The sequence below is a fragment of the Chanos chanos genome, chromosome 2 (genome assembly GCF_902362185.1).
Source record: "Chanos chanos chromosome 2, fChaCha1.1, whole genome shotgun sequence".
Classification (NCBI taxonomy): Eukaryota; Metazoa; Chordata; class Actinopteri; order Gonorynchiformes; family Chanidae; genus Chanos; species Chanos chanos.
The window spans coordinates 31990812-32014005 of record NC_044496.1 but is presented as its reverse complement, the minus strand read 5'-3'; the positions used below and the strand labels follow the sequence as shown (position 1 = coordinate 32014005).

Below are 23194 nucleotides of genomic sequence, written 5' to 3'. Positions count from 1 at the left end.
AGACACCTCCAAAGGGATAGCAGCAAAAATGCCAGACCCCTTGCTATCCTACGGTTCAGTCCAGCTTTTGCTCTGGGAAGCTCATAACAACTGAAGCCAGTTGCGCTCTGGTTGTGTCAACTTTCATGTAGTCCATCCATTCTGCCCTGGTGGTCTCTGCAAAGAATCAGCCCAGTCTCACCACCTCAGAAGATCTGCAATGCTTAAAGACTCTCTTAAAAGTGACAATGAGTCTGGCTCGTGATCTCCTACTGTCAAGCTTTGTAACCACAGACTTTCACACCTGAACATGGCTGGGCCAGCTCTTCTTCTTCCCATTTTCTCTCATTGCCTCAGCACCATTTTGTGTTTAAGTAATTCCACTAGAACATCTCTAGATGAACTAGAGCTCAGACAGTATCTTTTGTTTACTCGTGCCTCGTCATGAGTAATAATCCATACAAATGTAATATTGTTAAATTCAGGGACACTTAGGGTAGCTAGGATATTTTTGTCACTGCCTATCTCTAGTTTGTTAGTAGGGCAGGACCCGAATATTCGACTATTCGGATATTCATTTGTTGGGGTAGGTATTCGGTTTTCAATTGTGAGATTCAGATATTCAGGGGTTTTGGGTTTTTTTTTGCGCTCTTTTTTATTCCTAATTGTAGGCTATCAATAAAGACAAGCTGCAAAATACGTTTTGTCAGCACATTCTTGTACAGTATTTATACTTTTAATTGCACTGTTAAAGTGTGGAAATATATACCATTTCAGCTCGGGCGTCTGACATCCCTCTCACTCCTTTGGGAGGTAATCCTTGCCAGAATGAAACTGAATATGAAAGTTCAAACACCGTTTTGCCATTTCTTTTTCAATACCTGTGCACACATGTCCTGCCAAAATGAAAAATTAAATTAGATAACTCAATTTTCATTCTCATTTTCATTACAAACACGAGTCTTTTCTGACAAAAATAAACATAAAACTAAAATATCTTCTTGTCATTTCACATCATTAGTTATACTTTTCCTTTCAACAGATTTTGCGGTACAAATCAGACAAAATGCTAAAGAAAAGATAAACCTGTGGCAAAGTCCCGGTTTGCAATTTAATATTCGACATCAACACAGTGTATCTGACAATATGAAAAGGCAAATGCAAATGAGCATTGCATTAATGTTTCCCACTTTGCCTTTTCGTTTTCGAGTTCGCCTACATGTAAATATATGTTAATTAGAAATGGGCATAGCCTAAAACATCAGCGCCAATGATGGAAGTCATGTGAGCACAAAAGTGCGCAAAAAACACACCGAACAGCGAATCGCGAATTTCGCCCTACAAAATTTCACTCTGGGGGCGTGGTCACGAAAACAGTAAGCTCAAAAGATCGAATGCTTAAATGAAGGTCTACAGTGGTCTATTTGCCCTGACCAGAACCGCTGAGAGAGTTTTTTTCTACCACTCTGGCCCAAACTAAGTTCGTATAACACCTACACAACAATTCTTGTTGATGTACACAATAAGATCACCCATATATATTTTAATCATATATGTGTTTTCATGCAACACGTAGCCTTTAGCCTTCATCTTGGTCAGACTTTTTTTTATTACTCCCGCCTCTCTAGAGATCGCCACATATCGAACACATCACATGCTTAACTGATTGGTTCTTGTGTGGTTTTCATTTGCATAAAATTAGGCATTCGCCATCTCAATTTCGCAGCGTGCAGTGTCAGCCATTGTTACCTTCTGTGTCTGACTGAAAATGAACATGTTTATTACCACAACTGATACAAATAACAAACAATAACACATTGTGCAATAACAAAATATATGCGAACAAACAAACTTAAATGGAGGATATTAGAGATACCTTGGTGGTAAGATGCCAAATTAGAGATACTTTGGTGGTAAGTTGCTAAAAACAGCTGTAGGCTAAGCCAAATGGATGACAGCTGTGGCGCGTATCGCGACTAGGGTTGCCACCCATCCCTTATAATACAAGATCGTCCTGTATTGGAAAATAAAATGCTGCGTCCCATATTGATTCAATTTGTCACGTATTTTCATACACGTCGTTTCCTATATACACTAGGTCTTCAAAGTGCTGAGAATAACATAATATCAAGTAAAATCAAACCAGTTATACAAGTGGAGTGGGGAAGTTTAATTTCAGTGGTGAGCTACAGAACAACAAGCTCTCCGTGCTGTGTTAGATTGCACGTCAGCGTCATCGTTGCCATTAGGTGTGACTGAGTGGTTGTCTTGTAGCTTACAGTTGAAAATAGCACCCTCAGTCATTGTATTTTTCTTTTCCTTATAATTTCAATGATGTCTCAAGTCCCTGGTGAAAAATAAGAGGCAGACGAGTCATTGGGCTGAATGATCAGTGGGTCAGCCCTTTCCCTGGTGACAAACTTTTTGGTCGCCCATGGAGGGGTGTCTGACCTTAAACTGCACGCTGCAGGTGTTACCCATGTCCGAGCAGAGCAGACGGAGTGGAATTGCTTGATTCCTTATAGCTCAGACTTCCCCCCAAGACGGACATGGTGTATTGTCTAATTAATTGTAGACTGCCAACTGTAGCCTATATTACACAGTAACCAGTACAAATATCTAGGCAATAATCAGTACAAAGATAATCCTGATATTCCATCCATTCTCTTAGATTTTGGGCTGAAGGTTAAGATAGTTATTTATTTTATAATCCATAAATGTGATACATTATATAAATATGACAATTTACAATTTAAAACATCTAAATAAATAATCCTATCAGTCTATCCTGTATAAGCCATATACACAATTTTTGTTTTTTAAACTTAGGGAAAAAAGAATTACAGTATCTTTTTGTATTTAACAGCCTAATCCATACACATTTTCAATCCAATTAATGATGCCTCCTCTACAGGTAACAGCTGCAGTGTTGACACAGAGTTGACACTGTCACGCTGTTAAGCAAAACCTGAGCTAGAACCTGCCAAGGGGGGGTTGTCTTGGGGGGCGTCCCTTATTTCTGTACATGAAAGGTGGCAACCCTAATCGCGACCCGTTTCAGAAAGACACCAAATCTATTCGTTTATAAATGTGAGTCCTCACATTAACTTGAAAGGTCCAAATGGGGGAAAAATGTGTTATCTACTCACCAATTCCCCAGTCGGAAACTGTAGTCTGGTAATTGTATCCAAGTCCAAGCACAACTTTCAAAGTCACAGCCTATCCAATACACCTATCTTACAAACTTCGACGCTCATTCCTCCGTTGGTCTCTAAACAGTGCATGCGCCATAATAGGCCTACTGTTCTCAGACGATTGCTAAATTAGTCCAAAAGGTCGCAACGACGATGTGAACACAAAACAAATAGCGTATTCATTGCAGTGCTTTTTCAAAGTAGCACAGTCATTATTGAGCTGACACTTCACTGAGTCACAATATAAAGAAAAGTTTTTATTAATAAAGTAAGTCTACTTGATTAATACAAAATATATGGCTCCTTACGGCTGTCATAAATATGTATTTATATATATACATATATATACATTTACACACACACATAGCCTTATTCTTTTCCATAGACATAATTATCTATTTTGGAACCTAAAACCACCCTGAGGGAGAACTTTAAGCCTTTAAGCTGTGTGGAGTTTGCATGTTCTCCGCGTGTCTGCATGGGTTTCCTCCGGGAGCTCTGGCCTCCTCCCACAGTCCATGTAAGTCAGGCAAACTGGAGATACAAGGTGTGAATGTGTTGGTCTGCGTTTCTGCCCTGCGGACTGGCGACCTGTACAGGGTGTTTCCCTGCCTTTCGCCCAGTGGGTGCCTGGGTTAAGCTTCAGCAACCCCCACTACCCTAGTTAGGATAAATGGCTTGGAAAACGAATGAATGAGGCACAAAAAAAAATCCAAGGTTCACTACACACGTACCATGAAACAAACCAAGGACTACAGAGCCACTGTTTTCAGTTTCCGTACAAAACCATTAAAACACCTTACACCCAGACATGCTTTTGAAGCCTCCATTAAAGCCCTCAGCATGACAGAGCTGATCTGGTGCTCTCAGCTGTTAAAAGAGCTTATCTACAGTCTAATGAAATAACTACATAATATTACAAGTGTTGCTGTTGCTCAGAAAGAAAGTTTCTTGAAATTTTCATTTATCGGTTCTTAGTTATTTTTATTGCTTCATAAACTTAGGTGTGTAAGCATGTGTGTTAGCAGAAAGAGGGTCTATTTGTAAGAGAATATCAGTGTGTTCAACCTATCAACATGTGAAACCAAACTGATATAAAAAGCTCCATTTTCCCAAATGCTATGGTTAATTTATGATAATTCAACCCAGCCTTTCATTCCAGAGATGGATGCTGTAAGCCCTCTATTCCATCTCACTCCAACCAGGGCAAATCAGTTCCCCATGGCTACTCTTCCCTACTTTTTTCCTCCTTTTCTTCATCCCTGATATGAGGTCATTGGGATCATCCATCCATCTTATTGTCTATGATCAACATTCATGCAAGCAATGATGTTACAGATGAGTAGAAAAAAACCCCAAACAATTCATATTTTAAAAAGAGAGCAGAACCCAGGGGGCCATACAGCAGATGGTATTTGCAAATGTGTCCTGTTCAATCTGTTTTTATCTCTCACTGTCAAATCTTACTGGGCACGTTCATTCATTCATTCATTCATTTTCTAAGCCGTTTATCCTACTTAGGGTGGCAGGGTGCTGGAGCCCATCCCAGCGCTCACTGGGAAAGGGTGTGAAAACTCCCTGGACAGGACGCTAGTCCATCGCAGTTACCAGACACATGATTAGCAAAAGCAGTGAGTGACATCACTGATGCCTAAAATACCAGGGCAGTCTTGGGAAATGAAGCCTGAGCGAGTTCCATGTTTAAGAGTCACACAGACTTTCATTCAGGCTAGAGGAAAAGACAGTGAGAGAGGAAAGACAACAAATGGAAAGGACCAGGGCGTCTGTTAATCAGTGCAGTTAGTACATCTCTCATGCCATAATGTTACTGGTTCAGTAAACAGGTCTCCACCATCTGTGTCTGTCTGGGCCTCATCAGCTAGTTGTTCTGTGAGCTAACACAAATACATTCAAGGGGACATACTCACCTCTTCATTCATCAAGCACTTTCAAAGGGACCTACTCACCTCTTCATTCATCAAGCACATTCAAAGGGACATACTCACCTCTTCATTCATCATGCACATTGAGGGACCTACTCACCTCCTCATTCATGACGATGTGGTGAATCAGTGCTACAATGAGCTCCAGGTCGATCTTGTCATCAGAGTCCAGCATCTCCACAACATCAGTGGTGCTCTCAGAGTACCTGCCAATTAAAGCACACATTCAGAACCAAAACTCTGGGCAACAAATGACTCGTCGTTCCAGAGTAAATCAGTGGTGTAGGCCTCATTTTTAAAACAAACAATCAAAAGACTTTGTAACATGATTTCAGTGACTCTAAGACTGGAGGCTGCTGGAGCACTTTTGTTGATCTGAGCAGAAATGCCACTGGATTTCTCTTTAAATGACAATATTCTTGTTAGTGCAGCCTATTGTTTCCTTTTTATCCTTCTTTTTCATCAGAGATGCAGCAGAGAAAATGTTGGAACACTACTGTTTTTAGCTTTTTCGTATTGCTTATGGTGATACCTGAAAACCTGAAAATATCTGAAACAGCCGAGAGAGAGAGAGAGAGAGAGAGAGAGAGAGAGTGCATGTGTGTGTGTGTGTGTGTGTGTGCGCATCTGTGTCTGTGTGGCATGTTATATCTGAGCAGGGTGTGTTTGTGCATATTTTGGGTTGGTGGGTTGGAGCGTAGTGTGCATTGTGTGGGCCATAGGTTCCCAGACACTGTGTTTCATGTGTATTGCATGTGTGGAGGGGGTGCACGGTGGTGCGGGAGGTAGCGCTGTCGCAGCAAGAAGGTCTTGGGTTCGATGGCCAGGGTCCTTTCTGTATGTATCCTTTCTGCGTCTTCGTGGGTTTCCTCCGGGAGCTCCGGCTTCCTCCCACAATCCGAAGACATGCAAGTCAGGCAAATTGGAAATACTAAATTGCCCCTAGGTGTGAATGAGTGTGTGTGTTTGTCTGAGTGTGTGTGACCTGTCCAGGGTGTTTCCCTGCCTTTCGCCCAATGAATGCTGGAATAGGCTCCAGCAGCCCCTGCGACCCTGATTAGGATAAATGGCTTAGATTGTGAGTGAGTGCATGTGTGAATGCATACAGAGCAAAGTGCTGTTAAAGTGTCCATTTCAAGATTCAAGAATTTATTCATCACATGCCTGATTGTACAAGTACAGCAGCAGTGAAATGAATAGCAACAACTCCGACACCAACAACTGTGCAAACATAAAGCAATAGTGCAAAAAAGGTAGAATAAAAATAGCTAGAATAAAAGAGGAAATATAAAAACCAAACCTTTATACAGCTATAATAAAGAAAATAGAGGAAATATACAAACTAAACCTGCATATAGTAAGTAACGGAGACACAAAATAAAATAATAAATAAAGCTATGTACAGAGAAGTACCACTGGTAGGGTGACAGTAAGAAGTGACAACTGCAGGAGTATGAACACTATGCATTGTCCAAAAGGTGCAAGTGAATAACAGTTTATAATGGTATGTAATGTAAGGTGCTGCAAGATGCAGTGTACAAAATGGATGAAAGATATGTGTTGGATGTGTGTTTTGTGGGGTTGTAAGTGTTTATGTTCCGTATGGCCTGGGGGAAGAAGCTCCTTCTCATCCTCTCTGTTTTGGCCATGATTGAGCACAGACACTTGCCAAAGGGCAGCCACTGAAACAGTTTATGGTTGGGGTGGTGAATGTCCTTAATGATCTTGTTAGCCCTGGACCTGCACCACCTGGTGTAGATGTCCTGGAGGCAGGGCAATGCAGTCCTGGTGATGCATTTGGCACACCAGATCACTCTGTGGAGAGCTTTCCTTCCTAGAGAGCTGCAATTGCCATACCAGGTGGTGATACTTCAAGAGAGCACAGACGCCACTGTGCCGTTTTAGAAGAATCTGTGCAGTGCTGTAGAGATCTTGAATTTCCTTAGCCGTCTGTGGTGATACAAGCTCTGCCTAGCCTTCTTCACCAGAGTGGTGATGTGTGTGGTGCATGTCAGGTCCTCAGAGATGTGAACTCCAAGGTACCTGTAACTGATCACCACTGGGGTCTCGTAGATCCTGAGTGCTGTGTAGTGGATCCTCTGCTTCTCCCTCTTGAAGTCTACCAACATTTTCTTGGTCTTAGAGACATTCAGGTCCAGGTTGTTGTCCTTACACCATGATGACAGGACCTCCACCTTGTCCAGATAGGCAGGCTCATTGTTGTTGGAGATAAGGCCTACCACTACTGTGTTATCCGCGAATTTCACAATGATGCTGGAGCTGTGTGTGGCTATGCAATCATGGGTGTAAAGGGAATAGAGCAGAGAACTCAGGACAGCCTTAGGGGGCGCTGGTGTTGAGGGTTTGGGTGCTGGAGGAGCGGTTTCCAATATTCACCCTGGTCTGCCAGTCAGGAAGCTCTGGACCCAGGAGCAGAGTGATGAGCTCAACCCTAGGTTCCTGAGCTTGGTAAAAAGTCTGAGGGGGACTATTGAACGCCGAACTGAAATCAATGAACAGCAGCCGTGCATAATTCCCCTTGCCGATGTCCAGGTGGGAGAGGATGGAAAGGAGGACATGGGAGATGGCGTTGTCAGTACTCCTATTGGGGCGACAAGCGAACTGAAGTGGGTCTAATGAGCAAGGCAGAGATGAGCAGATGAAGTCTTTGATGATTCTCTAGAAGCACTCCATCACCACAGAGATCAGAGCGACAGAACGGTTATCATTTAAGCAGGCTGGGTTGAGCTTCTAGGGTACAGTGGACTTCTTGGGTTCTTCGGTATGGTGGACTTTTTAAACCTGTAAGAATGATAGAATGAGCCTGGGACAGACTGAAAATGGAAGTAAACACCGGGGCTAGCTGGTCAGCACATGACTTTAGCACCTTCCCAGGGATGCCATCTGGGCCAGCTGCCTTCCTGCTGTTCACTTGTTTCAGAGTTCTCCTCACGTCGTGCTCTGAGACAAAGAGTGGGCGGTCCTCATCGGTCAGGTTGTCCACGTCAGTTGCGCAAGCACTAGCCACTATGTTAGCAGTGCTAACAGTGTTGGTGCTAGCGCTGTAGGTCTCGAAGCAAGCACAGTGGGTGTTTGTATCATCCATCAGTGAGGAGTCCACAATGGCTGAGGTGTATGTTCGTCCTCTATAGTCCGTGATCCTCCGAAGTCCTTGCCACATGCGTGTGCTGTCACAATTAAACAATTGAGTCTCCACTTTATCCTTGTACTGCCTTTTAGCTGCTTTTACCGCTTGTCTGAGCTTGTAGGACGCCACTTTGTATGGTGATATGTCTCCCGAGCTGAGCCCTTCGTTGTAAGCAGTGGTGCGTGCTTTCAGAGCCTCACGGTTAGTTTTATCAACCCACGGTTTCTGGTTAGGAAAGACCTTAACAGTCACCATGGTAATGATATTGTCTATCAGCTTGGATATGAAGCATGTCACCACTTCCGTAAACATGTTGGTGTCATCAGAGCGCTCCTGGAACATGTCCCAGCCTATGTAACTCAGCACATCCTGTACTGTAGCCTCTAACCTCCCTCAGTGCCGGGCTTCCTGTCTTAGCCTTTGTTTGTATTCCGGTATGAGGAAGATGGCGGCGTGGTCAGCCTTACCAAAACCCGGTAGAGAGGTGACTTTGTAGCCGTTCTTGAACGGGGTGTAGCAGTGATCCAGTGTGTTTTCACCCCTGGTAGGGCATGTAGCGTGTTGGAAAAAGTTCGGCATAACCTGTGTCAGGTTTGCCTTATTAAAGTCCCCAGCCACGACGAGGGCTGCATCCGGGGATTGGGCGTAGTGTTTGCTGATGGCGTCGTGTAATGTGGACAGAGCAGTGTCTGTGTCTGCCTGTGGTGGAATATGAAACGGCAATGGTAATGACCGAAGGGAATTCTCGGGGCAGGTAGAAAGGGCGACAGAGCATCGCTAGGTGTTTGAGATTGGGCGAGCGGGAGCGTGACAGAACAGAAACATTCCTCAGATCCCACCAGTTGTTGCTGGTCATGAAACACACTCTGCCACCTTTAAATTTGCCAGACTCCCCCGTCCTATCCATGCAAAACACAGAGAATGTTTCGATAGGCTGAATGTCATGATCCGGCACCACAGGGAAGAGCCATGTCTCAAAGGATGTTGCAGTCTCACATGTCCCTTTGGAATCAGATGCAGGTCCTAATGTCATCCAGCTTATTGCCCAAGGATTGAACATTTGCAAGCAGGATACTGGGCAGAGGTGGGCGATGTGAACTCGTCCGCAATCTGTTTTAGACTCCGGCACGTTTCCCCCCAGTGTCCTTCTTTCCGCGTTTGCACAGAGGCTCGTTTCTGTTGTCCCAGAGCACCTCTTTCGGCCAAGTGAGGCTGAAGCACTGTGACTTCAGAAACAAGGTATGGCTGCTATGTTTGTGCTGCGGTCATAGCTAGTTAATGCTGAAGACTGGGAGGTAGAAGAACATAAAAAACCACATAAATAACAAACAAAAAGCAGTCTGAATGGAGCCGTTGTGACTGCGATCGGTCTCACCAGAGCCATCTTGACTCCATAAGTGCGTGCGCGCGCACATGCGTACAGTGCGTACAGTATATTTGGTGTTTGTGACAAATGCTGACTGTGAGTAGTATCTGCATAAACTGTATAGGTGTCATACAAGAAATTTTACAGAACAAAAAGGCTTTTTCACAAGAATTCATAAAGGCTAGAGTGTTAGGCTTTAAATTTCAACAAGTTTGCTTTGTTTCAAGCCAAATATATAATGAAGTGCTGAGTTACCAAGAGAACAAGCCTTTCAAACTGTCAAGCCTTCAACCACTAAAACATGGTTCCAAGACCACATTCTAAAAACTCTTGACAGTTTCTACACCAATGTTACTTATAACAACTATTAGTTATATTACCCCAGTTTTATCACTCACTATATTACTTACTGCATGGATGTAGTACATGTATTGTAAGGGCTGCCAGGCCTGTAGCCCATACTACCCATAATCCCCTGCCTGACCTCATTGGCCATCTTCACCCATCTTCTCACGCTTTAGTGCAATAGTATCCCCTTTCACTGACGGTATCACCTTTCAGTATAACATTTCTGGACATAGCGGTACCGTGATGCGATTTCTCCTTAAAACAAGTAAGGATGGCATCTGGGCAAAGTCAGTTTTAATGGTGTATTTAGGTAACATGAAGAAAGTGTTGTTGTATTTGAATTATTTTGTGATTTAAATGTGCACACTGTAATTCACGCATTCAGTTTTAGCTGTTCGTTATCTCTCTTTTGTTTGCTACTTTTAAAGGATAGAACTTGCATGTGTTCTTTCTCTCTCTCCAACTCCCTTTATCTGGTCACACACCTTAACACTGGGGCTTCAGGATTAGTTAAAGGTTGGGTAGAAGTTTGGGTTTAGAGCCTAGTTGAGAGTAGCTGTTAGGTTAGAGATCCTTTGTTTCTCTCCCTCGCACACGCTTCTTGTTGCCTATCCCCACTCTTGGCGGTGCCTTCAGTGCGCAGCTGCGCACACGCCCACATACACACACACTCTCTCACACACACACACACATATCTTTGCTCTTACACTCATTCAATTTTACACTGAATACTTGTACATTACCACAACCTCATTACCATTATATTACCATTTGTGCCTTGTGTCACAGCCTGCACCTCCATTTTGTTTTGTTCTGTCTTTGTGCTCCTGCTCTGTCTGTCTCCGCCCCTCACCTGTTCCTGTTTGTCTAGTTATTAACCTTGTTAGTTTCTACCAATCCTGTGTTGCCCTGTTTAGTTCTCCCTCTATTTAAGTCCTAGTGTTTTCCTTGTCCTTTGTCTATCGTTGTTTGTGTATTTTGCGCACTGTCAAGCTGCACCTTTTTTGTTATCGGCTTTTGTTATCAGTTTGCACTTGTATTTTTATCTTCTTTTGTCAGTAAAGTCTTCCGTTTGTCACCGTCAACCATCGTGTCTTGCACTTGGGTCCTGCACCACACCACCAGCGTGACACCTTGATCCTTCTGTTTCCTGCTGATTATTGATTGTGTCATATCAGCATTAGTTTGCTAAGTAGTGTTGATTATGTTAATAGATGGTGCCTTTGGAATAAAATGTTGTCCTTTCTGTTTTTTCTGCAATATTCACTGAATGCCAATCTCTGATTTGATAATCCTATTGCACCCACATCTTTTGGTGCCCTCGTATTAGGATTGCTACTGTACCTACAGTGTGCGTGTGTCTGTAGTACTGTTTGTGTAAAGTGTGCTAACAGTTTGCATAATGCTTCAGAGCAGCATACTGTTCAGTACTTCTATGAATTTAACCTGAAGGAGGTTTGGAATGTAGCATTTGACACTGGTTTTGAAATTTAATAGGTTTATTACAACAAACTTTTAACAGCTTGAAGCACTGAAAAGTGGTCATAATCATTCTGTTTCTTTGATGACATCACTTCCTCCTGGCACTAACTGCTCCTGAGACAAACTGTTACTAATGGGCCACCAGGGGGGATATTTGACCCCATGAGTACTGTTTGCAACCCAATTGTTTTGCCTGTGTATATGCAGCTACGGAGACTCACTCTGTCCTCTCCATCACCAAAGTGACTCACCTGTCCCTGAGGGATCGGACGTAGCAGGGCCAGCTCTCACGGTATTCCCGCTCTTTCTGCACTCTCTCTGGGCGGAGAGCCTGGCGGTGCATGAAGCCTCTTTTCCACCGTGGCCGTCTCTCTTGGCTCTGTGGCCAGTACCTGCAAATGGAGAGAAGCATATAAATGCAGTCGTTTCTGTCTTCTTCATTCTCTACACAGTTACACCTATAAATACAGTTCCAGTGGTCTTCATTTGTGTTCATTCAGTCATTCATTCATTTATTCATTCATTTTCAAAGACATTTATCCAAATAAGGGTCACAGAGTGCTCACTGGATGAAAGGCGGGGAAACATCCTGGACAGGTTGCCAGTCCATCACAGGGCATCATTTGTTTTCAAAATTTAAATTATAGAAAAGTCTACCAGAACACAGTGAGCCTGCTACATCCACTGACACCTGTATAACTCTTTTTAGACCTTTCACAACATTTTATAGGAAATGAGTATAGAGCCCTGTAATTTACAATTCACACAATACCTGACATTTTTTTACTCCATTTTGCACTGTTGTTCATCTAGTTTTTGCACTGTGATCTTGGCATTTGCTTTCTGTTCTAAAGATGGACATGCCTCATGTATTTGTGTCTCTTCTCCATCATTATTCCCCCTTGTTTGTGTCTTTCTATCCCTCTCTTACCTTAGCATCTCTACTACATCCTCCAGGAGGTACTCTTTGACTGGGTACGTGAATCCTGGGATGTGAACCACTGGACAGTTATCTATACTCAGAGCAAACAGAGAGACAGAGAGTGTGTGTGTGTGTGAGAGAGTGAGAGAGAGAGAGAGAGAGAAACAAAGAAAAAAAGGTAGAGGGGTGGGGGGTGGGGGGGTTAGGACAGAGTTTAGCTGCATTTAACTGACATCATGGTTCCGGCCTATTACCATCTCACCATCAGAAACTCCTAAGCTCAGAATATCACTTGCTTCTATTTCAAGATTTAATCTGGGTTCAAGAGATTCAAGAGATGTATTTGTCACATGCATAACTGTACATGTACAACAGCAATGAAATGATATCGCAATAACTCAGACAACTATGCAAATAGCAAATGTAAATTAGTTATTAGGTCTATTTTCTCAATTCAGTCATTTCCTATCCCAAAAAACATACTGAATTATTGACCAATATTGCTGTCTGTTCACAGAGAATTGCATGCATGCATGTAAATTTTCTAATGAAAAGATTTTTCTTTTTTTAACTGTATACAAGTATTCACACTTTTCTTCTCAAAGTTGTGTACTACTCTCCTGTTATGATCTATGAAGAAACTTGGGTGAGACATTTGGGTCTAAAAAGTCGCAGCCACAAGACTGCATGAATACAACATAAAAAATTCAACATTTTTTTTAGATTAGACTCTAGATATTTTAATGTAAACTGGGGGATAACTAGATGGACAGCCATGGTCTAGTTCACAAAATATGTTTTATGTAATATGACCAGCTCAAACTAAAAGAGGAAATACACCAAATGTAAGAAGGCACCCAAAAAACTGACAACCTGATACTCTGACTTGTTCAATGAGTTCAAGCAGAACCGACAAGACTCATGATGAGAATACATTAACAACTACCATCATAACATTTCGTCACAGCATTCTTATCAACAAATACACGTATTGTCACTATTTTGGTATAAATAGCTTGCACTGATTGTAGACAACAGTGTTACGTACAACACATGATATATGGCCCTATGTTACTTTATGTTATTTTTTTTTAATAGCTAGGGAACTGCAATTGGAAAGTTGTGCGGTAAACTGCTTACTGTACATTTTACAATCTAATACTGAATAGAAGCACAATATTGTGTACTTCAGAGATGAAGGACATACTCTAAAGCTGCTACTCACTATAAATGTTAAAAAGTTGAAGGAAACATGTCATAGTTCTAGTTTTTATGGGGTTTTTAATAGATCTAATGTGAGTTTTTTTTTTTAATAAAAGAATGAATGCTGAATGGGATTTCTGTTTTTGGCTGCGGTATCAAGGCACTGGTATTGGTGCTGGCTTCCAAAATTCTGGTTTTCTGATTTCCCTCCTCTGAACACTATCTGGATATTCTGAATCAATTCAAAAAGGTTTTGTTCAAACATAATTTAAAAAAGCGGGAATACCATGAGAGCTGGCCCTGCTGCGTCCGATCCCTCAGGGACAGAAAAGCAACCAAAAATGAAACTGCAATTCACAATTCACAGAACTACTGAATAGCAGTATGCCATCTCTAAGGTTAAAAAAATGAAAAGACTCAGTGTAACAGTCAGAAATGTAATGGACTAAATATCTAGATATCATTGCTATTTTAAATGAGCGCAAGTACTATTCTAATAATTTCATACACTAAGAGCTGAAAAAAATACATCATCAGTCCTCAATTCAATTCAGAATTGACTCCAACACTATCTTTCTCTTTCTCTAAAACACACATAGCTTAGAAAACCAGCTTTCTTACCAAAATACTTGCTGAATTTCTCAGCATTAAGAGTGGCACTCATGAGGATGATTTTGAGGTCATGACGGACTGTAAGCAGGTCTTTCACTATAATGAGAAGAACATCTGACTGTAGATTCCTCTCATGTACCTCATCGATAACCAAGTGACTGATGCTTGACAGATGCCTGAGGTTTGCAGAAAAACATGGAGAGACCCAGAAAGAAAAGGGAACAAAGCTGTCATCATCATGCATGCTCTTCTTGAGTCATTCAGTATATTGAGGTTTTTAAACACAAGTTATGCATGTACATATATTTTGGGATGAAAACAGATCCAGATACAAGTTAATGGAATTATTTCCTTCTTCTCCAGAAAAATGTGTAGAAGTAGAAGCACTTTGTCACACACACACCTGAGCTGTGAGCGGTTTAAATGCCGCCTCCGCATTTAACCCATTCTACACACTAGTGAGCAAGCAGTGAGCACACACATTAGGAGCTAGGAGCAGTGGGCAGCCGCAGTTCCAGATACAACAGTGCTATCACTGAGCCACCGTGCTGCCACCGTGAAGCCTCAACAGATTTGCTCTTATCAGACATTGAGAGTCTGACAAACTATGCCTCTATGCAAGTAAGCACTGGGATCACGGAGTCTGATAAGACAGAACTTCATTAACAGTGCTTAGAGAAAAGCGAAAATGGAGACAAGAGGAAAGAATGAATGAATGAAGAAGAAAAGAGGCGAATGGGTACTCACAGATCCAAGTGTAACCACTGAAGAATAATGCCTGTTGTACAGTACAACACTGACCCATGTTTCCGTGGTAACCGACTGAACAGCGAAGCGACAGATGAAGATATTGGGGAGAGAAAGAGGAAGAAAAATACAGGAAACAAAACAGTTAATAAAATTTTGCCACATCATTTCTGACATTTAAATTCAGGCTAAATTGACAAGTCCCTGACATAAGCAATTTAAAATACATCAGTTCTTTGTGATGATATTATCTGACTATTCATTTGACTTTCAAAAAGACATTCTGCTTGCTCTACAAACAGGGCAGTCCTCATTCACCCATTTTTTAACTCCTGCACAGTAAACTCTTACCGTCTAAACTGCAATGCTCACCAAGGTCACCAAGCAATGGTAACTGCTCAATAACAACTACTGTTAACCCAGTACTGTTAACCCATATTAATCCTGTCTACCAAACCAATGCCTAGCTTTGGTCCACTGATTACTGTCATTGCTTTTAATGGCCTCAGGTATCCATAGAACAGAGCAATGCTTAAGCCTCAGCCAGGCCCAAGCCTGACATGTTATGTGCAATTACACATATCATTACACATTACTGGCCTAAGTGTTTGCAAATGGAGCCATCTGCGATAGGGTAAAGGGAGGGTAAAGACCAAGCTATTTATTGTCCAGTTTTAATAAGATATTACTAATTTAAGTCCTAACGTTAGAAGTAGAGCCCGACCAATATACTGGCGTGCTGATATTGTCAGCCGATATGAGCTACTTGTCGATAAATCGGTATCGGCGTTTACAGCGGCTGATAAAAGACAATTAAAAAAGAAACGGAGACAGAAGATGTTATGAATGTTGTCATTGTGTAGTTTATCCTCTAGAAGGCACACTGCAACACCACTGTTGGCAACACGTGTGAACACAACAAATGACAAATTACGTTAAATTTTAAGGTGTTTGAGTGGTGTAGGCTGTCGACAAACTTGATTGCAGGTTTATTTATTTAACAGCGCGGCAGTTCTAGCGAGGAAACAAACAATGGTTCTATCATTTCTCCCTCGTCTGCTCTAAAAATTTTCTGGCAGCATCGCTTACAGCGGCTGATAACGCTATCCATTGCTAAATGAGGTTATCCACAAAGCTAGCTCACGCCATGTTTATCAATGGAAGAACGCTATCGTTAATGCACGGTTAACTGTGGCGTTTATCTTAGTCTGCCTAAATGAAGCAATCGTAAATATATCTGCGACTCGTATGTCTGTAGTTAGTCGGTGCATTGGAAATTATTAAACCAGAGCGGACACATAAATAAACGTGAGCTGCACAAGTATCTAACATCGCTTGGTAGCCAAACAAAGTTATCGAGCTTCTCTTTCAAATACTTCTCTTTTTAACTCCGTATACCCCTACTAGAACCCTCCGCTCTAGGACCTCCTCCCGACCACGCCTCTTCTCCGCCATTGCCCCGTGGTGGTGGAACGACCTCCCTCATACAGTTAGGACTGCGGAATCCCTTACCATCTTCCGCAAGAAACTGAAAACCCACCTCTTCAGAACCCACCTGACCCCCAATGCCTAACCTCCCTTCCTTACAATAATAAAATAAAAAAAAAACCTTGTCTTGTATCTATGTTTGGCAAAGTATTCCAGTGGCGCAATACGAAGGGGCATATTGACGCTCAGTCTTATTGTGATGTCTGCTTATGAGGTATTAGGAATCTGACTGATGCACTGATAGTAAGTCGCTTTGGCTAAAAGCATCTGCCAAATGCTAAATTGTAAATTGTAAAGTGTAGCATGAAATCCCACAGCCATGAGTCCTCGTTGCAGACAGTCACATAGTATTAGATGCATTCAGCGTTTACTCTAGGTCACTATCAGTTTACTGCATAGTCTAAGATGGCATGTTTTAGACGGCGCCAAATGGTGGTTGAAAAATGGTTTTTCGTAGCTCACATTGGACAGAATTAAAAGTAAAAAATGTATGTATGTATGTATATGTATATGTGGATATACATACATACATAAACACACACACAGACACACACCTCTCTCTATCTCTCTCTCTAAATCTTTGCTCATGTTATGAGTTTCTGAAAAGAAAAAAAAAAAAAAAAGAGTATCGGCCAAAAAATCATTATCGTTTTTTAAATCCTCAAATATTGAAATCGGTATCATCTTAAAAATCCTCAGGCTCTGGTTAGACGATACAATGTTTTACTGAGATATCAAGAAATGAATAATTCAAAACCATGTTTAAGATCACCGTTCCACCTCTTGACTAGCACAGCTGCCTACAAAACACAGTGAAGCAATTTTTAGATCAGTGACTGCTGCACGACAATCATTTGACAGAAACCAGTAGTTTGTGTTCTTCAATTTAATTCGAATTTTTATCACTCGCCTATGGTCTGCACATCTATCTCATACATAACTAATTCTTTTCTACACAAAAGTAAAGGAGCTGGAGTAGGCTAAATCTCTCCATGTAAAATTGTACATAATCCCACACTGATTGCGGGTATGAAGCTTTCTATACTTCATGAAAACCAATAAGTTCTATTGAAGCCAAACTTACTGTTCTCAGCTGGTTCATCATCACCCAAAACAGTGCTATCAAACAAGTACTTTGAGCTTCAACATTCCTCTATCTGACCACCATGCTCGTTGCACCATCACCCTTCAATCAGCTTCTTACCAGCAAACCTTAAAGTCTAGCAGTTTCCTCCACAGCATTTGTCATGGCAGCTGAATTAGCTCCTCTGATATTTATTCCTAACTGAACACGGGTTGAATCACTGGACAATTATGACAAAGAGACTTGCTGCCAACTTGCTGCCTTTTATTTTACCACACTTGGCCGCTGCGACATTTTATCACGTTTGGCACACCTTGGCATTTTATCACTTCTGGCATGCCTTGACATTTTATCATGTTTGGCACACCTTGGCATTTTATCATGTTTGGCATGCCGCAACATTTTGTCACATTTGGCACACCATGACATCTTATCACATTTGGCTTGCCCTGACATTTTATCACATTTGGCTTGCCTTGACATTTGATGATCTTCTGAAGCATGAGCAGTTCCCGCAGGAAAAGGGGGGGGGGGGGGGAGAGAGAGAGAGAGAGAGAGAGAGAGAAAGAGAGAGAGAGAGAGAGAGAGAGAGAGAGGGAGAGGGAGAGAGCGTTAAGTAAGTGGGGGATGGAGTGGAGGAAGGAGACAAGACTAAAAGAAAGAAAGAGGGGAACGGCGAAATGAAACTGGAGTGAAAATGGTGTGTACTAAAATAAGAGATGAGAGCTGGTCTCAACACAGTGTTCTTAGAAAGTCCCAAAAAAGAACCAGTTGTCTCCTCTAGCCCACAACATGTTCAAGTGACATGGCTGTCAAAACTCAAAAGCACACAACCACACCATTCTCAAGACTCAAAAACACACACAACCACACCAATTCTCAAAAACACACACAACCACACCACTCTCAAAAACACACACAACCGCACCATCTCAAGACTCAAAAACACACACAACCACACCATCTCAAGACTCAAAAACACACACAACCACACCACTCTCAAAAACACACACAACCACACCACTCACAAAAGCACACACAACAACACCGTTCACAAGACTCAAAAACACACACAACCACACCACCACCCCATTCTCAAAAACACACACAACCACACCATTTTCAAGGGGGAAGAGGGAGCACTGGTCACATCACCACTAACTGGACTGATTTGAACGTTTCACTTCAACTGCAGCCACAAAACTGTACTGAAATACCAGATTAAAATGCATTAAAGTGCGAGAGGAAGAAAGAAAAAATAAATAAATAAGCACACACACACAGAATTCTATCTGCACAGTTTCTCAATCCCTCAACGGACAACATGAAAACTGAGCTTCAGGTGATGTAGTACTTCACTGTCTTAGTGTGCACAAGCCTTAGCAAACATTTCAAATACCCAGCTATTCAACTGTGCAGACTCGTGTTAATCATAAATTAAGGAGAAATATCTGAGAATTAGCCAGATGATAACAACTGTACACACTACATGTGCAATCTTTGCTTTTTCCCTATTTGAACCCAGCCACTCTAAATTAATTTGTTAGCTGGTAAACATTTCAAATCAGAATCTTTAAGAGCTGAAATGACTATTGCAATCAAACAATCTCTCTCAAACAGCAATGTTCACGTGCAGATTGGAATTAATTCACCTACCTCTGCAGTCGAATCTGATACCCACAAGAATTCCCTCCTCCAACTGTTTCAGCTCGTTCCGCTGACACCCTCTCTGCCACCTACAGGTCAAACACACACACATGCTTTAGGACACATTGTCATTGTGCCAAAGTGGCCACTGTGGTGCTTTGGTTGTGTCTCCCTCTGGCACAACCTGAGCAGTATTCAACATCATTATCATCAATGACATGAGTTGTTACTGCTAATTCAACATCATTTCATCAGTAACATGAATCATTACTGCTAATTCAGCATCATTTTATCAGTAATCACTACTGCTAATCTGTGTTGGAATACGTACAGAGATAGCACTGATGCGTCGAGGCTGAGTGCATACCACCCTACATACAGAGCCCATGCCACTCTCTATGAAGTCATCCAGGATGAACTGGGGCAGCTGCGTAGTCTTTCCACAGCCAGTCTCCCCACTGATCACCACCACTTTGTTATCCTGGATCAGCTTCACCAGCTCCTGAAAAAGGAAAAAAAAAAAAAAAACACCACAAAAGGGAAAACATGAAAGGAAACAATATATCTGAACATATCTGAACTTTGTTGCCAGCATGAAGGCTGTGACACCAGACAACCTGAGCAAAAACAAGAACATAATCCATGGAAAAAAAAAAAAAGAAAGAAAAAAAAAATCAATCAACCAATCATTGGCTGTTTTGGTTACAGCTGAAAAAGATGACAAAACATTGTTGTAATTTGCCCTTATGGTTTTATTGAGGTATCAGATAATTAAACACATCAGGTGTTCAATATATTTTATGCATAAAAAGAGACTAATTATGATAATTGTAATAATTAATATTATATAATATTATAATAGCGTACAGTTAATCTTACCTGTCTCATGTGATAGGATGGGAGCTTTTCCCTGAAATTCTGAAAGTAGGAATGTATCATTAGGGCAATAGTTTTGAGTGAGAGGCTTGGTAGAGTGTTCTAATGAATCCTAATAATGAATCTCACCAGCATCTCCACGTACTGACAATTCTCTTTTTTCATCTGAAGGTCCCTCTTCAATTCTTCATCCAGTGAGGTGTTTCGGATAATTTCCTGGGACAAATATTCCAGATCTTTGTTGTCCATCCTCTCTTTCTCCTCACACTCTTCTCTTAGGTCCATCTTTGGCACTTTCTCAATTTCCTGTGCTTCGTCCGATGGCTTGTCCCCGTCAAAGTAACTGGATGCAGATAACAATCGCAGAGACATTAAACCTTAATCTACAAGTTTAAGCGTACAGGTTTTTCATTTACACTGTTATAGCTACTGCTAAATGCACTTACTTCTGATGTACCTAATGCAGAACTCCAGAAGGGTAACATAAGCCAGGAGATGTTGAGCACAGACACAGAGTTGTTGGGAATTTAATAAAATGTTACACTCACCAGTGACCACTAAACTCTGGCTTAGTACACCCGTTCAGAGATGCTGAAGCATTGTCACTTTTGTTGGGATCAGTAGGCTCTGTTTGAACTGTGTTCAGCAGCTGAGTGATGCACTGTTCTCTTGACTCGTCCATTTGCACAACAGCTCTCTGTACATATCAAGAATGATGTGAGCCCAAGCTAGACATGTCCTACTTACTTAAGATAGAAACTACTCAAACACAGCCAAACATACAGCCGAAGGGCGTAGAGCCATTCATAGAGCTCTATGGTGATTCATGGCCAACCCATCTGGGCCTGATATTTGCATGTGCATTTACATATAACAATGTTAGATGTGTAAACTGAGTGAAAAGAGGCATCTATAACAGGATATGACATTCACATTCTTAGAAGGACTTTGCTGTGTACAAAACATGACATTATCAAAGTACTTTGTAGAACGACATCAATAAAAAACTTCAAAGATTAATTAATCAGTCCTAGACAAGAAAATTCCATTTCTCTAGGAAAAGCGTTAGAAAGACTGAAGTAATTATAAGCCCACTCTAAGGTTATGGTTCTCACTATATGATCACAACAGAAACCCAAGGTTACAGAATGGGGTGTTGGGGAGTCCATGGGTGATGTTTCACCATTTATTTGGATTTCTCAAGTCATAATCATTGTTAGTTAGAACTTTGGGACAAAGCAGATGTTAGAAACTATTTTAATCAAATATTTTATGATTCCTTTGAAACCAAAGAATCCACTCTGGGTTCCATCAATGAAATTGATCTTTCTGAAACTAAACACTATATATATTTTTAAAACAGTACTGCAGTAACATTATCATTATAACATAACATGTAATGTAACATTTATAAGAGAAATGTATGGAATCCATTTCCAACTACAAAAATCATTTAACCCCAATCTCTGAGATGGTCAGTGTCATAGTGTGGAAACCAGCTGTGATACTAACTATCCTGGGTAAATCATTATGAATATAATTAAAAATTAAAACTAGTTCATTTTACCTATAGCTTAACAGTGGCAGGTTGCAATATTACAGACCCGTAAATATAATCAGAATGTACTAAACTTTAAATATTGGTATTAATTTGAGGACACTGTTATGTTGTCAATATCAAGGAACGTGTAATCATTAAAAATTCTTACATGTTCTCTCGTTATGCAAGTCTTACAGCCGAGTCCTACAGCCACAAGTGTTTAAAATCGTGTACTTCCCAGAAAACAACAAAAACAACAACAGCAGCAAAACATGTTTAAGTAGAAATAGATAACGCTAAAGCGAAAGATGCAACAATAAAAAGAATGCCACAAAAATTGCACTCTTTGTTGTGGGTGGCTCTTTTCACGCGACTAGCATAGAAAAACTTAGACAAAGAGCAGATGAACTGACAGTAGTATAGATAACCACGTCTGCACAGACTACTCACAGACTTTCTTTCTTGCTCTGATCTTTTGATGCCTCCCCATTTCGCATACCACAGTCCTATTTCTCGGCCTTTCAGGTGTGGTGGGTGCTTGCCCCGCGAACCACCGCTACATCCTCCTCGTCCCTGGTCCTCTCTTGATTCCCATCTGGAATTCCTCTGATAGCCGCCACCGCTGGAGCCTGGAGCTCTATCCCACCTTTCTTCGGCACCATCTCCAAACTTCCGACCTCCCCTTCGGCCCCTTCTGTTACCGTACCCATAACTCATGCGGTCCTCACAAACAGGGGGATCCCTCTTGCTCATTGTTCACATCAACGGCCAAAACTGTCTGTAAAATAGGCTACCCGCACTATTACAAACATTAAATTAGCTTAATGTTTAATGCCTCCTTCTCGGCCCTTCCCTTTACAGCTAAAAGTTACAATGTTAACTCTACAAAGTCATAACAAATATATAAATACATAAATAAACAGGACAGGTAGACGAAATGTACCCGGAGAACAATTAACTTTCCCCAAAATGACAATTCGATTGTGAACGCACATCAAATAATTATTTAATTGTGCAAATGTACTAGAATTACGAAGGTTTAAATTTCTGCGTACAGCTGTGTCATAATTTTTCAAGTCTGCCATAAAATTTGAGCAGGCCACTCTTTCCGTTGAGTCGCCGGTAGATGACGTACTCTACGCTTTGGTCGCACTCGAAAAGCGTCATGGCGCATTTTTCACTCGCTGTGTTTCCCCCGCAAGAGATATGGCATAGTCACCCCCACTCTACAAACTGGAATAATTTTTTGGGGGAAAAAAAGGGTAAGTTAGGAAAGTGTATCTCCAGAAGCACAATGTTTCAATAACTTTCTTAGATATGCTGGAGTATTTGGTAGGGGCGTTTCTAGCTATTGAAAAGATCCGGAACTCAGAAAACCGGAGCTTCTCGTCTGGGTGCGCTCGTCCTCCAACTTTGTGTGCACTGTACAGCGCTTGATTACTCCCCCTCCTTCGGATGTTGCAAATCAAGTTCTGCCCTCTCACACAGTCAGTATGTTTTTTCAGGGCGAAAATATTCGGTGCTAGGCTTAGCGACACCACTGGCAATTGGGCTCTCCCGCCCCATTGTAGATATAACACGTTCTCATCCCCAACTCGTCAAAAGGCGCTTTCGG

General features: G+C 41.5%; 1 protein-coding gene across 1 annotated transcript in view; it reads right to left on the bottom strand.

Moving 5' to 3' along the window:
• Window positions 1–22430, bottom strand: part of dhx36 (DEAH (Asp-Glu-Ala-His) box polypeptide 36) — a 52729-nt gene extending 30299 nt beyond the window's left edge. Inside the window, exons 1-11 of the mRNA XM_030766348.1 lie at window positions 22030–22430; window positions 20588–20736; window positions 20169–20382; window positions 20043–20081; window positions 19495–19665; window positions 19173–19252; window positions 14945–15019; window positions 14207–14373; window positions 12392–12473; window positions 11712–11852; window positions 5217–5322 (exon numbers count right to left, since the gene is read on the bottom strand). Coding sequence (XP_030622208.1) covers window positions 5217–5322; window positions 11712–11852; window positions 12392–12473; window positions 14207–14373; window positions 14945–15019; window positions 19173–19252; window positions 19495–19665; window positions 20043–20081; window positions 20169–20382; window positions 20588–20736; window positions 22030–22332 — 1527 coding nt within the window. The 5' untranslated portion in view covers window positions 22333–22430. The remainder of the gene's footprint in view (window positions 1–5216; window positions 5323–11711; window positions 11853–12391; window positions 12474–14206; window positions 14374–14944; window positions 15020–19172; window positions 19253–19494; window positions 19666–20042; window positions 20082–20168; window positions 20383–20587; window positions 20737–22029) is intronic.
• Window positions 22431–23194: the final 764 nt, after the last annotated feature.